The 15,754-nt window shown below is 57.8% G+C and overlaps 1 protein-coding gene across 1 annotated transcript; it reads right to left on the bottom strand.

Moving 5' to 3' along the window:
* Positions 1-9,894: 9,894 nt before the first annotated feature.
* PERCC1 (proline and glutamate rich with coiled coil 1) lies at positions 9,895-10,716 on the bottom strand. The gene has a single exon (XM_026650788.1). The coding sequence runs from the start codon at positions 10,714-10,716 to the stop codon at positions 9,895-9,897; it is 822 nt and encodes a 273-aa protein (XP_026506573.1).
* Between the last annotated feature and the right edge of the window lie 5,038 nt (positions 10,717-15,754).

The raw sequence follows: 15,754 nt of genomic DNA, 5'->3' as shown, positions 1-15,754 counted from the left end.
GCGATAAGTCGATCCCCAATAGATCGATTGCTACCTGCCGATCCGGCGGGTAGTGAAGACGTGCCCTTAGACTATACATACCTGTTACAGACTGGTGGTTCTCTTCCCAGACCAGCTGGAAAGACAGCTGATGTTGAGGCCCTGTCCAATGCAAAAAAGGTCATGTTTACATCAAAGTGGCTAACCTGAGGCAGTTTAGGGTTGCCAACTTTCTAATCGCACAAAACTGAAGACTCCTGCCACACCCCTTCTTCAAGACCCCGCTCCTGCTCCCTCCATCCCCCTGCCTCCATTGCTTGCTCTCCACCACCCCTCACTCACGTTCACTGGGCTGGGGCAAGGGGTTGGGGTGTAGGAGGGGGGTGAGGGCTCCAGCTGGGGATGCGGGCTCCAGGGTGGAGCCAGAAATGAGGGGTTCAGGGTGCAGGAGGAGGCTCTGGGCTAGGGCAGGGAGTTGGGGTGCAGGAGGGGGTGAAGGCTCCTGCTGGGGATGGAGATGAGGAATTTGGCATGCAGGAGGGGGCTCAGGGCTGGGGCAAGAGGCTGGGGTGTGGGAGGAGTGCGGGCTCCAGGAGGATGTTTGGGTGCGGGAGGGGGCTCAGAGCTGGAGTTGTGGTGTGGGAGGAGGTTCAGGATGCGGGCTCCGAGCGGCGCTTACCTCAGGCAACTCCTGGAAGCAGCTGGCATGTCTGGCTTCTAGGCTCAGGGACCACGGGGCTCTGCATGCTGCCTTCACCTGCAGGCATTGCCCTGGCAGCTCCCATTGGTTGCGGTTCCCGACCAATGGGAGCTGCGGAGCCGGTGCTTAGGGTGGGGCAGCACGCGGAGCCCCTGTGGACGCTCCTGTGCCTAGGGGCCGCAGGGACATGCTGGCCGCTTCCGGGAGCCGCGCAGAGCCAGGGCAGGCAGGGAGCCTGCCTTAACCCCGCTGTGCAGCCAACCGGACTTTTAGTGGCCTGATCAGCAGTACTGACTAGAACCGCCAGGGTCCCTTTTCGAACAGGCGTTCCAGTCGAAAACCAGATGCCTGACAACCCTAAGGCAGCTCCCTCCACTCCAAGTCCTAGAGCAGCCCTGGCATGTTTACCGGGTTGTAGCTAGTCCAGGTGACTCCAGGAGGGGACACTAACGTGCACCAGGACTAGCCATGTGGCAGTAAGACCCACCTGCATCTCGTCCGCACTCTTGCGAGTGAGGATGCTTAGTCAGTGTAAACACACTCCTTTCAGCAGTGAAGCCACAGCCTGGGAAGCCAGGGAGGCTGGGATCTGCTGGGGGTGGGGGATCGGGGTCCTACCCTTGCCTGCTGTCCCCCCTGTGACCCATGGCAGGCAATGGGGGAGGGGTTTCTACTAGGGTCCCATCCCTGCTCATTACACATTCCCCTGGTTACGCCCAGGTCACTCCATCACCACAGGCCGGCGCAGCCTGGCCTGCAGGTTTGTGTTCGGCTCAGTGTGGGTGGGCCAAAGCACGCTCTTCCCCACAGTGAAGGGTGTAGCCATGCTGGCCGGGGAGCAGGGCTGCTGGATCTCAGCTGCCCTCCCCTGCATGGAGGGATGGTTTACCTAGTCTGGCAGGAGCTATTGACTCGCTGTGGAGGAGGGAGATAGGGGGTGTTCCTGGCAGATAAGAGATTTGCTCAGAAGAAGACAAATGACTTTGTTTGTTGTTCTTCCTAATCACTGCCCCTGGGTGGGTGGTCCCAGACATTCCTTCCAGGAGCCCCTACCCCCTCTGCTCTGCTCTGCGCTCCCCGGTTAACCCCAGCGGGCCATGTGGCAGGAATCGCCCACCCCCGGGCTGACCTGCAGGGTGGGGCTGGCCCTGGCATTGACACTCAGGAGTGGAGTGATGCCCACAGCCCTTGGCAGTTCCTTATCAGAGGAGGGGGTAAGGCAGAAAGCCCAGAGATAAACACATGGGGCCTCTCGCAGGGGCCAGTATGTGCGGGGGAGGGTGACCACACAGCAAGTGTGAAAAATCGGGACGGGGTGGGGGGTAATAGGAGCCTATATAAGAAAAAGCCCCAAATAACGGGACTGTCCCTATAAAATCGGGACATCTGGTCACCCTAGGAGGGGGACTGTACCCAGGCCAACAGGCCATGTGCTGGGGAACAACCTGGACTGCCTGGCTTGCCCTTTCCAAAGAGAGAGAGGGTCAGGCATGGTGAACACAACCCAAGAACCCCTGCGCAGAGTGAGTGCCCGCTCCCCTGCAGCCAGCTGGCCACCTTACCTCTACCCAACCCATCTGATGCCTTCCTGACTCGGACCATGTCCAGTCCACACTGCTCCCCTTCCCCATCACAGCCCTCCTTGATCTCCCTCCAACCCCCCCTGCACTTCTCCCGGCCCCTTGTGCCCCTGCTCCTCCTACTGTCTCTTTGTGCCTTCGTTCAGCCTGTCTCTGTGCATGCACCCGGATCTGGCTGCCCTCCACAAACCGCAGGCCCTTCCCTGAAGCAGTGACCGCTGGGCCTCCCCAGTCTTCTTGACCGTGCGAGATAGCAAGCCATGGCGCTCTGCTGACTCTGTAGTATGGTCACAGGAGCCGGCTCTGGGCTGGGCATGTGTCTGGCTTCATGTTTGTAACTAGAGCCGAGACCTGTTTTTCAGCTGAAACTTTTTGGGAGCAAAAAATGTAGAGTGGGTGACACCAAAATGCTTCCCCAATTTGTGAGACAAGGTGGGGGAGGTAATATCTTTTCTTGGACCAACCTCTGGCGGTGAGAGAGAGAAGCTTTCAAGCTCCCCAGGGCTCTCCTTCTGGTCAGGTTCACCAAACTCTTCCTTTAGGAAACAAACAAAAGTTTTGGATTTTTGTTTTTGTTTTTGTTTAAAACAATTTTTTGTTTCCAAATTTCCTTTCCTTTTATTTTCAGAAATGTCAAAGCCCTTCAAACACGGTCAAAAGCAAATGCACCATTTCGTTCAGCACACAATGAAAACATTTCTGACTCAGTCTGACCCAAACCAATTATTTGTCAATGTCTTGAAATTGCCACAGAACTGGAAAATCCATTCTTCGCCAAGCTGTGTTCATAAGGGTTCGTGTACACAGGGAATGGTCTGGTATTGGGCTTTAACTTCACACCCTACCTCCTTCTGAAATAGCTTCCCCCCTAGACAGCCCTTACGGTACTTCAGAGCTGGTATTAGTACTGCTGCTAACCACCTGTAACGTTATTGATGTAATCTGGCACCATATAGATCATTGTTGCAACCAAGGTCCTGTAGTGGCACCCAGATCTTGTGTAAAGGGGGTCAAATGGGGTGTCTAAGACAAGGTTATGAATTACTGGTTATAATTATGCTGTCTATATGTGTGTATCAATTTTGTAGTTGAAGTTAGGAATATTGGCTCTATACTGTCTGTACTTCAAACTTATGCTATGCTGCTGGGTGACATCCCAGACAAATTGGTGTTAGCTCTGCCTAGTCTGCTTGATGGCCCATTAAGGACCATTAGCTATACAACGGACCCATTGAAAGAAGGCAGATACGCCTTGTAACTCAGCAAAGTATGCAGGGACTGGCCCATGTGACTCCAAACTCCATTTTGCTGTAATTTTCCACAGTAAGAACAAAGAGGTGTTCTTACACCTGGAAAAGACTATATAAGGCTGATGCCTCATCTCCATCTGGTCTTCAATCCTGCTTCATACCTCTGGAGGAACTTTGCTACAAGCTGAAGCTTTGAACAAAGGACTGAGGACCCATCCCAGTGGGGGATGTATTCCAGAGACTTGATTTGAACCTGCAGTTTATTCTATCGCTGCTGCAAGCCTGAACCAAGAACTTTGCCATTACTGTATGTAATTGATTCCATTTAACCAATTCTAACTCTCATCTCTATCTTTTTCCCTTTTATGAATAAACCTTTAGATTTTAGATTCTAAAGGATTGGCAACAGCGTGATTTGTGGGTAAGATCTGATTTGTATATTGACCTGGGTCTGGGGCTTGGTCCTTTGGGATCAGGAGAACCTTTTTCTTTTACTGGGGTATTGGTTTTCATAACCATTTGTCCCCATAACGAGTGGCACTGGTGGTAATACTGGGAAACTGGAGTGTCTAAGGAGATTGCTTGTGAGACTTGCGGTTAGCCAGTGGGGTGAGACCGAAGTCCTCCCAGTCTGGCTGGTTTGGTTTGCCTTAGAGGTGGAAAAAATCCCAGCCTTGGGCTGTAATTGCCCTATTTGAGCGATTTGTCCTGAGTTGGCACTCTCAGTTGGGTTCCGCCAGAACCGCATCGTCACACCACCCTACAACTCTTCCCACTGCTACATGGACTCCAACACTAAACTAAAAGCTGGCTGCTATTGATCAGTGCTCAAATGCCCACACACCAGCCAGCAACTCCATTGGTAAAGAGCCGGCCCTGCTCTATAGAGAGCCAGTGCCTGGCTGGCAGCTCCCTCTCATCTAACCAATGATGATCCAAGATCCTTTGCCTGATGAGCCATCCAACAGTGGTCGGATGCGGGGCGGGGGGGATCTTCAACGGTTCACCCACAAAATAAGCTCTGCTCAGCTCAAGCGACCAGCATGAGACAGCACTCTCCAGAGACGATCAGAATCGATCGTGGGAGCTCTGCAGGGCGCCGGGGGCTTGGCTCATCTTTGGGGGGGCTCAGGTGTCTCTTCCTTGATTGAGGAAAATACAAGTCGTATCTTCCAGGCTCACCCACTCATGGCACTAGTAGTAGCAGCCACTCCGAGCAGGTGTATAGTTCTTTGTAGTCTGATACCCCCTTCTCCTTCCTTATGTACTTGGGCAGTGAAGTTAGCAGTGGTGCCATCTGAAGGATCGCCCTTGACATTAAAGGATCATCACTGAGTTATGACCCATTGATATGAATGGAAAAATTATCCCTCTCACAGCTGTTGGTTCAGGCTCTCTGCAAACTCAGGCAGACACCCAGGGGGACTGGGCCCTGCAGCCAACTCAGCCCTGTACTCAGCAGCTGAACATTGGCTGATGGGCCTGGCTTATTAACTCCACCTAGGACATGGAGGGGGTAAGATCAGCTTCCTGGGGACGGGACTAGGCCAGGGCAGTCCTGGATGGAAACTCCAGGGACAACTACACCCAGGCAGTGACCAGCAGCCAGGCCTCAGGCAGGTACTGAAGCTGGGTCTGTGTGTACTGCAAGGCCGGGACATAGGAAGTACTCTGCCTGCTCCCAGTCAACAATGAATGCTCATTTCATACCCTTGACTCTGCCTGCTCCCTGCAGGGAGTGCTGTGGCTGGAGCCCTGGAGGAGCTCCTGCAGGCTCAGCATGAAACCCCGGGGGCTCCTGGAAGGTGCATGCCACAGTATCAGCTCTCCAGCCTTGGACAGGGTGCACCATGTGCAAGAGGAGGGACCATGGCAATGACCCACCCCCTCTCCCCAGCCTGCCCACGGGCACAAGAGAGAGAAGGTTCTAGCACCTTCCTGTCCCAGCCCCCCTGTGGTGTTTGGTACAGAACAGCTGACTTCCAGGGCTCGGGGATTGGCCCTGTTCTGAGCAGAGCCAGCCAGGGGCTCAGAGACTTTAAGGTCAGAAGGGACCATCAGGATCCTCTCGTCTGACCTCCTGCACATCACAGGCCTCAGAACCTCACCCAGCCACTCCTGTAATAGACCCCTAACCTCCGGCTGAGTTACTGCACTCCTCAAATCATGGCTTAAAGACTTCAAGTTACAGAGAATCCACCATTTACACTAGTTTAAACCCCCAGACCCCCCGCTGCAGAGGAAGGTGAAACCCCCCCAGGGTCCCTGCCAGTCCTTTACTGGGTGGAGTTTGCTTGTATTTTCAGTGCCCAGGAGCAAACTGCAGTTTTCTCACATTTATTCATCATTGGAAATCGTTTGCAGATAACATCACTGAATCCCCCTTGGACTGCAGCACCTTGATTCCAACTCCCCCTCAAACGAATGGAGGTCGGCTGCCTAAAGACCTCGGGGCCACCGGCCCTGTAGCAAACAGACAAACGGAGCAATGGCAGGGAGGGGAGGAGAAACAGGGTGACAGGTTTTCTGGGGTTTATTTTTGTTTAATGGATTTAATAACATTTATAACAAACTCCAGAGGCCAGGAGTGGTGGAAGCTCCCTAAAAGTGTGTGGGGGGGGGCACTGATGCCCAAACCATAGCCTTTGTGCTGCCCCACCCCTTCCTGTGAGCCCCGCCCCCACTCACTCCTCTCTGTCCCCCGTTGCTCGCCCTTACAGCCGGTAAAAAGTGGGAGGGCATAGTGATGTGATGGGGCCATGGCCCCCTGGGCCCCCCTGCCTGAGACATGGCTCTTCCCATCAGCAACCGACTGGGTGGAGACCAGCTCCCCCTCCTTAGCCTGTGAATTATCAGCCCAGGGACCCTACAACACAGTCAGGGTACATGCCCCCAGGCCAGGCCCCTAGGGGCCTACACTTTCCCTGGGGTCCCTCCTTCCCACTCTGCTAAACAGAGGATGACCACAAACTTCCTCAATCCGCTCAGGCTGCACGGCCTGTCTCCCATCAGCCATGCCTAGACTGATGGTGGTTTCCCAACCTGTCTAGAGGTGACGAGACATTGGCTGACTTTGCTTCCTTTCCGCACAAGGGAAATGCCTAAATCCAGCCCCCAGGAACAGATCAGGGCTTAGCAGCTCCTGAACTAGCAGAGGTTTCACGTGCCGGGTAATGTGAGCATCGCCCCAGACAGGCTCGGACCAGGAGGCAGCGGAAAGTTGGGGGGGGGGGGGGGGGGGTGGGGAACCCACCCCACCCCCCCCCCCCCCCCGGCGGGGCGGGCGGCCCGCAGGTGGGGGGGGGGGGGAGGTCAGAATGGCATTTCCTGAGGGGTGACGACAGGTGGCACAGCCCTGCCTGGATGCATGGCAGAAGGGTGGGTACGGTGCTTTGTGCCTGACCCCACCACAAACTTCCTGAATGACCCTGAATGGGGCTTGGGCTGCATCCCCATATGGGGGCATCAAAGGAGCAAAACCCTCCTCCTACCCCTGCACTAGTGCCCAGCCCTTGGCTCTACATGTCTTCCTGCTCCCCTTCCCCTGGCACAGGTGGGTGGGAGGTGTGGCACCCCACTGTGCCAACCAGCAGCCAAGCCATGGTTCCTGCTGTAAGGCCAGACCCTTGGAGCAGGGAGTGATGGTTGCTCACAACAGTCCTTGGGCGCTGGGCCTCTGCGCTGCTCCTTGCTATGGGCATAAGGCAGCCCCATTCCTGGCCTGAGGACTCATAGCGGCCGGTGGATGATGATACGTGCCCGTCTCTGTGCTCTCTGGTGGGGAAGCGCTGTGTGCCGGGAGGCAGTCACACTCTCCCTGGAGATGAGGCTGCAGCCAGGAGCCCCTTAGGATCCTGCTTTCAGACCCTTCTGTCATCCACAGAGGACTGCTGGCCCCAAAGCTGGCAGAGAAGTGACCTGCCAGACTGGAGGTTAGTTCCCCATCTGATGCCCTGTGCTGGGGTGTCCTCCCCACACTGGCTGGGAGAGGGCTGAGGCAAGCCAGGTGGGCCAATTAGCCAGTTAGGCTGCAAACTGGGGGAATTAAGGGTGGAGAAAGCCCTAATTAAGAGGAAGTTCACCTGAGCAGAGGTGGGCTGGGCTGGGCTAGTTTAAACCCAGGAGGCTGGCAGCAGTAACAGAGCTAAGGCTGCTGGGAGGATGCTTGTGGTCACTGTCTGATTAACAGAATGGGGGAGCATGTACCCTGAAGAGAGCAGGGGGGACAAGAGAGTCAGTGAGAAGTAGCAAGGCTGGGAACTCAGCAGACTTTGGCTGTGTGTTGTAGGGTCCCTGGGCTGGGACCTGGAGTAGGGGGTTGGCTCATGTTCCCCTGCCCACCACTGGGGCAGTGGCAACGTGGGGTAGTGAATTGGAAGGCTGCCTGGGTTGCACTGGGAGTGATAGAGGCTGAAGGACTGTACCCCAGAGGGGGGAACACTTAGTGACCTGGCCCAGGGGCTGAGTCATGAAGCAGCAGTAGAAGCTCCTGGAGTGAGAGAGACAGAGATCTGGCATGCAGCTGCAGAAAGGGGCACTGGCCTCCTGGAGCTAATCCCCAGAATGACCAGGAGGAGGCACCATCCTGCAGTGAGTAGAGCACCCCCATCACATGCTGCCCCCCAAAACAAGAGGTGTTTGCTAACACAGGGGGGATGACTGGAAGGGTGGGAGCTGCTTGGGAGAGATTTAAAAGCCCCCCTCACCCCCATTCCAGGAGAGCAGGATCTGGCTGCATTGGTGCTGGGCGAGTCTCTTTGGGAGGGAGGCACACACAACCTCCTGGGGCCAGTGGCACATGTGACATTCCCCCTCAGTGTGTTCTGGGAGAGGCCACTCCCCGAGAGGCCCTGTGGGGGCGTGTTCCCTGGGCTGTTTCTTGTAGATAGGTTTGTCTCATTGCTGAGAACTGCTTACAGTGCCCAGCAGGGGAGATGGTGCTGCCAGCCTCAGGGAGCAGGCAAAGGTGGCATAAGGCTCTCCTCTGCACTCCCTGCCCCATTTTAGAGCCGCCTATAGGCTACTCTAACTTACGCTGGCTGGAAAGGAGGGGCTGAAAACACAGTTGAGGCTCAGCACTGGGGAGTCCAGGCCACAACTACTTTCTCCAGCCACGCCCCCTTTCCCTGTTACACCTGCATAGAGCCACTATAGAGGACGCTCGTGGGCACCCACCGCCGGAGAAGCTGGCCCTCCCTGGAGTCGAATGGGGAGTGAGAGCCTCCCCCCACAATCACACTGGAGTGTCTGCCTCCTCGTCCCCTCTGTTCACCAGCCCTGGAAGTGAAATGCGGGTGGGTTGGGTGTCGATGGTGAGACCCTCAGGCCTGATTTTCTTCATCGGTACTGAGTGCCTGCAGGCCCCCTTCCCCCCCGACTGCCAGCACGGTGAGCACTCAGCACTGCTAGAGTACAGTGTGTCTGACAGGGCAGGGATGGTGCTGAGTACCTGCAGCCCTCTCTCCCCACCTCCCCCCCCACTGACTGCCAGCACGGTGGGCGCTCAGCACCGCCAGAGTACTGTGTGTCTAATGGGGCAGGGATGGTGCTGAGCACCTGCAGCCCTCGCGCCCCTCCCCCCCCACACACACTGACTGCCAGCGCAGTGAGCGCTCAGCACTGCCGGAGTACTGTGTGTCCAATGGGGCAGGGACACACATCCCATCCCACCGGCCCCCACCTGCCTCCAGCCCGCCGTACATAAGGGACCGGATCCAAGCCTGAAATCAGTGGCACTAGGGCAGGATTTGGCCCAGTCTGTGAGCTGCCCTTGGGGCCAGCCTCTGTCTCAGTGCCGTGGGCCCCTCGTGCGTGGCTGAGATCAGAGGGCATTGCTGATACACATGCGCTCAAAAGAAGCGTTTATTCGCCCTAGCCAGTGCCATGGCAATCCGAGGAAAATAAAATCAAACACCCCCATTGCCACAGCCCGGGTCTGGGCTGCTGGTAAATCCCAGGTGACGTGTCTCCCAACCCCCACCCATGGCATCAGAGCCCTGTCTCATAAAAAGGGAGTGAGCTTTATCATTAACCAGCATGGCACATGGTGGGGATGCAACTATCAGATGGCAGCAGCTGCAGCCTGACACTGCCCAACATCCCTGCAGGACACACAGACGTGGATGGTTTTACAGGATGGGCACAAAGGCTGGTGCTGCAGCTGGGAGGGACTCAGGGCCTGTCAGGTTTAAGGGGTGAGAGCAGGCTAAGGCCCATGGTACATAGGCCAGGTGTCGGTTTGGGGGCTTGGTTCAGTCTGGAGTCAGAACTGCGGGTGGGCATGGTGCTCCCATCCAGAGCCAATCCTCAGCACTTTATGGGCATAAAGCGTCTGTCCAGCACAGAGGCCCCTGGTGGGGCTGGCTGGGTTCCCAGTTCCTCTGCCTCACAGCACACTGAACTGATCGGTTTCCATGGCCGGCCTGGCCAGCTCCCCAGCCAGCTCCCTGCCGGTGCTGGGCAGCTCCTGTCCCGGCTCTGATGTCCAGTTGGCCAGGAGGTCGCTGAAGTCAGGCGGGTTTGTGTTGAGGATGCACAGGGGGCCGGGTGACGGTTCCTTCCAGAAGGACTGTGGCAGCTTCCTCTTGTGCATGGGCATGATGTGGGCATACTTCTTCTCCAGCCGCAGCTTCCTGCCGTCAGCCGCCCTCCGCTTGAGGAAGCGGCGCAAGCCGTATTCGAAGAGCTCCGCTAATGGCCCCAGCTTCTGTGCCCCGTCCTTGTTACAAATGGACCTCCAGACCCTCTGGTCGAGCTGCCCCGGGGGTGCCGCAGGGCCCTGGGCATCCTCGTCATCCAGCTCGCCGCTCTGGGCGAGTCGCATCAGGTCTGCGTAGTACAGCTCCCGCCCCAGCCGGCGGGGAGAGAAGCAGTCCTCGTAGATGTTGCAGGAGTCGGGGTCCTCATCCTTGGCCTTCCTTCCAAAGTATCTCTGGATGTCGCAGCTGATCAGCTCGGAGAACTTCAGGAGCTGCAGGGTCATTTCTGCGTCACTCTGGCTGCAACCAGCTGTGACTTTCTGCCCCTCTGTGCCAGGACTGTGACAGGGAGGGCTGTCCTCTTCCACATCGTAGTCCTCTTCCTCTTCCTCCTCCTCTGACAGGTCTTGGAAGTCCATGTCCTGGGATGGGGTGGGGTGGAGGAATGAGTGTTGGAAGGAAGAGGGCAGCCTGAACTCTGCCAGGTTCCTGATCACTCCTGCAGCCATCTTGCCTCGCTGTGTACGGACGGGTGCTGCTGGGCCATGCAGTCACGCTGGAGGACACAAGGGAAAACGCATGGTTAGGGCTGTGCGGATGGGACCCGGTGGAGGGCTAAGGCTGATGCAGTGATACTTCTGCTCCCCTCTGTGTGTTAACTCCCCACCCCAACTGTGTAGGTGCTTTCCTCCTGCGCAATGTCAGTGCCTCCCAGCTGAGCAGGGCCATGGAACTGCGGTGCTGAGAGCTGTAGGATCCTGCACTTTGTTCTCCACGTGCCTGGGGGCTGTCTCAGTCTGTCAGTTACGGTGGGAATGGCTCAAGCAGCTCTGTATTCATGCACCTCCCCCCGCAGTCTTGTTCTGCACCCCTGCCTTTGCGCACAGCCAGCCAGGCGCGGTGGCTGAGGTGTGCTGCGGTACGGGGCTAGTGCCTGTTCTCTACAGCTCAAAGGCGGTTGCTTTGCAGTATGGAGTTGTGGTGACCCCGACTCCGTGACCGACACCCGTAGCAGGGCCCCTGCCTGCTGGAAGCAGCTCTGGGGGCAGCAGCGCTGGCGTTACCAGAGCCCACAGGCTGTTGCCATGTGCGGAGCAGGTCGGATCCAGGATAACAGCTTTATTGCACAACTGGAGATGGGATTTATGCTGCTTAAGCAAACAAACAACCCCCCCTAACATCTGCCGGGCCTGAGAAGCACAAGGCCAGCCAGCCGGGGGCAGGGAGAGAACCTGGTGTGCAGCTGGGCACATTTTCCAACCAGCAGCTTGGGACATTCTTTGTCAGCAGGGTCTGGCAGGAGCAGGAGGCAGAGTCTCCCTCCCATGACCCAGGCCAGGGATCAGCCCCCGGTTTGGATCTCGGTCGCCCTGTGTCAATGGGGAGTACCTGGAGAGAACCCAGGGTAACAGATCAGCATCTCCCCTCTGTCTGCTTGCCCTGCTGTGATGGTCTCGCCATGCCTCCCCTGGGTGCACTGAGGGGGTAGGGTGGGGTGGGGAGGGCATTCAGCTCTTGTGCCATTAAGGCCCAGGCCTGTGCTGGTACAGCATGGGCTGGACCAGCCCCGGGAGAGCGCTGGGAGGGAGGCACCGCTCGCCCAGGTGCAGCTGGAGCACCTGCTTAGAACCCAGCCCTGGGCTGAGACAGAGCACGGCCCAACCCACATCCCATAGCCAAAGCACTGGGATCTCAAATCTCCAGAGCTAGCCGGCCCGGGGTGCGGGATTCTCAGACCCAGGGGCTGGGTTTGGCCCCTCTGGGGCTCAAGCCGAAGCTGCTCTGGCTCTGGCTCCTCCCAGTGCTGATGCCCATTCAGTGGCTTTGCACTGCCTGCCTGAGCCAGGGCGGGGCTGGAGTGGCTGCTGAGTTGGCAGAGGAGAAAGGCGCAGGGCTGTGACACCCCACCTCAGTACAGCCCCAGAGAGCAGTGCTGGGAAGGGCCACTATCCAGGCATCCGAAAGTACATAGCCGACCATCCCAGCCCTGGGAGGAGACTGCATGGACTGTAGGCATTTAGAGTCATTCTATAGGGCCTTCCAATTCCAATGGCACCACTTGGAATCCTCCCTGTCCTGCTGGGACACGGGCTGCTGATCGGAAGGCGGGCGCGTGGCCGGTGGCGGGTGCTGAGGAAGCCCTGGTCTGTGGCAGGTGTAAGGAGCTGTACACAGCGTACTCCCCCCTGCGATCCCTGACTCACCGTGCTGGTGACTTCCCCACATAGCTGGGTGCCTCACTCCAGCCATGCGCTCCCCTCCCCAGCAGCTCTGCCAGGGGAGCTAGGGAACCATCTGCCCTACAGATGCTCCCTCTCCCTCAGGTTGCGCCCGCTGGTTGCACTGGCTGGGGCTGTATCGCCCCACTTGGGCCTTTATCTCCAGGCCCTACGCTAGCAAACAGCAGCTCTGGCAGGGCTGGAAGGGTGTGGGCACATAACGGGCATTCGTACCACAGTGTATACACCCCCGCCACGCCCTGTCTGCGCTACAGCTCCGCTGCCACTGCCCCAGGACTAGCCACCCGGCCAGGGAGATACAGCTGGGAACCTGCGAGTGCTGACTCAGCCACTGGGGCACGGGCATCTCCTGCTGGGCACCCCCACCGTGGGCGCTGCTTGTCCTGCCCAGCTAGTTCTCCAGGCATGCTGCTGGTGCCAGGGCATGGCCCCCTTCCGCTCCTCCCCACAGGCCCAGCCCTCACTGACAGCTGCAGCCCTTGCTGCCCGGTCCCCCAGCCACATGCATGGGGCATGGCATTTACCAGTGCCTGGCTTCCTTCACCAGTGTAGAGAGCACCCATCCCCAGCTGCTTTATAGCTGCACCATCCGACCCCTGACCCCCCACCCTCAGGTGCTGGAGCTCAGGGGCTGCCCCTCCCTGCAGCCTGAGCACCGCTGGGAGGTAGAACACGCACAGCTCAGGGAAGGCACTGGAGCCCCACCCGAGGGTGGGGCAGGGCAGGCAAGAGGCCGGTAATGCAGGCGGGCAGGGCCCCACAGCAGGTGTTGTGCAAGTGGGAGCCACCCTCCAGAACACCAGCGAGACCCGCCAGCGTTCCCTCATTCCCTGCACTCACCCCCCTGAGCAAACCGAGTAGAGAGGGCCGGCGGCATCCCACCCAGCAGCAGGGCAAGACGTGTGTGCCACCGCCCCGTGTCTAAGCTCGCAGACTGCGGGCTGGGGAGCTCCACGGGGCCTGAGGCTGGTCCAGCCCCAGTAGCTGCTGCGTGCCCCTCCACGCCTAGATTCAGCATAGCTGCAGATCCCCATCCCCTGCAGGCTGGAATGCAGAGACCGCTGCAGAACTGGGCTCCCTGCACCCAGCGCAAGCTTCCTGCAGCCTGTCCCCTGCAGAGCAGTCCCCGTTGGCTCGCTGCCTTCAGGGCGCTCCATGCCCATTCAGTGTGGAGGGCCATTCCCATCATCGGGCAAAGACGCTAACAACCCTTTGCCCTTCTCGGAGAGGATCTTACAGCACTTGGCAAACAGTCCCAGCACCTCAGCAGTGCCCTGAGAAACAGGCAACATTTCTACGTCCTCGGAGGAGAAACTGAGGACAAATCACTTGCCCTGTGCCTAGGTAGAGCCAGAAACAGAACTCAGGAGTCCTGGCTCCAGCTCCCCATCTCTTACCAGTACAGCACTCCCAATACAAAGAAAGCTAGGAGAGCCACAACAAACAGCAAGGCCCTAGGAGAGGAACTGATAGGTAGTGGCTAGAGCAGGGGACTGGGAATCATGAATCCTGGGATCGATTCCCAGTTTTGCTAATGCCTTGCCATGTGGTCTTAGACATATCACTTCCCTGCTTGGTGCCTTAGTTTCCCCATGTGTAAAGCAGGGGTGACATTGCTGTAGCATGCGAGGCACATTGTGCTCTGTGGATGGAGGATGCTAGAGAAGGGCAAAGTATGACTGACACACACACAGCCCGCTGCCAAGTGAGCAGCCTCACCCCTTGTCCACATGAATCCAAGGGCCTGGCTGGTGTGCTGCACACTGGCAGGTCCATCCAATGCAGCGTGCATGCAGGGGATATGGGAGGGGATGGGGGATGGGAGAGGATTTAGCAGGGGCTAGAGCAGTGTCCCAAGCCTCCCCCACGGAGCAGGAGCAATGCTCTGGCTGGGAGCTGGGCAGGCTGCTCCACACTACAGCACCCTGCTGGGAGCCAGCCTGCACTGAATGGTTCTGCCCCGGGAGAACAGGGACCCATGGGTGTACTGAGGGATGCCCCACTGTGGGGGTGAGTTCAGCTCCTGGCAGGGCCGGCTCCAGGCACCAGCTTAACAAGCAGGTGCTTGGGGCGGCAGAAATGCTGGAGCTGGCCCTGGCTCCTGGGTGCGGGATGCTACAGACAGACGCAGAATGGGCCTGAACCTGAGCTCCAGCTCCTGCACACTAGCACACTCCACTGATAGCAGGGGGTCGCTCTGACCTACAGCAAACGAGAACAGGATCCCGCCCCACCCGTGCCGTCACCCAGCAGCCGCCCCCGCCCGCAGGCCGTGTCCTGTCCTGACGGCGTTTTCATGAGGGGATCACACAGCAGGAAAGTCCACCCAGCCCGGGAAAGCAGGACTCATTCACACCAGCCCCTGCTCACCCACGTCCAACTGACCGCAGACAGCCCGGCCTTGCTGTCCCCAGACACCTCCCCCATCCAGCTGGGATCTCTCATCCGCGGGGCCCACGCGTGTTCTGCGCCAGCACTGGGAATGCAGAGTGGCCAAAGGCTGGGGAGCACCGGGGGCTGAGCATGCCCTGGCAGAATGTCCCTTTTCTCCTTGGCCCATTCAATGTACCCTGAGTGCCAGTCTCTGACCCCGGCTGTCCCTGGCAGCGCTCAGCTGCTGGGGAGAAAAGGGACCTGGGTGCTAAATAGGGAGTGGTTAGAAAGAAGACTCTGACTCTACAAAAACAACAAGGAGTCCGGTGGCACCTTAAAGACTAACAGATTTATTTGGGCATAAGCTTTCGTGGGTAAAAACCTCACTTCTTCAGATGGGTTTTTACCCACGAAAGCTTATGCCCAAATAAATCTGTAAGTCTTTAAGGTGGCACCAGACTCCTTGTTGTTTTTGTAGATACAGACTAACACGGCTACCCCGATATCTGACTCTACAGCTTCTCTTGCAGCTATTCATGAGGAGGGACACTTCTCGCCCCCCGAGCAGTCAGCCTGAGGGGGAACAAGGCCAGCTTTGGGGAGCAAGCGACAGTAATACCATCCTGGTGCCTTAACAAGCCAGGTGCCTCCTACCCAGTCCCCAGCCGCTGGGTGTCATCAGCACCAAGCCACTGTACTGCACCCTCCTCACTGAAGCCTCAGCACTTACCTCGCTGCTGCAGCCGTGCCATGTGTAGCATCCCAGGCTCTTTCTCTCCCCTGGCCATCCCTCCACCTGGGGCTGAAGTATTTATAGTGGAGCTGGACTGACGGCTGGCAAATATTTGGTAGCTGTATTGTAATAGTAGACTCAGTAAACAGAGCTTTGGTTTGCTTTAGCGCCCAGCAACCAGAGAACACTGCAGCAAGGGAG

This window comes from Terrapene carolina, unplaced genomic scaffold (genome assembly GCF_002925995.2).
Source record: "Terrapene carolina triunguis isolate 2854851 unplaced genomic scaffold, T_m_triunguis-2.0 Scaffold93, whole genome shotgun sequence".
Taxonomy (NCBI): domain Eukaryota; kingdom Metazoa; phylum Chordata; order Testudines; family Emydidae; genus Terrapene; species Terrapene triunguis.
This window is presented reverse-complemented; position numbering and strand designations above follow the sequence as displayed.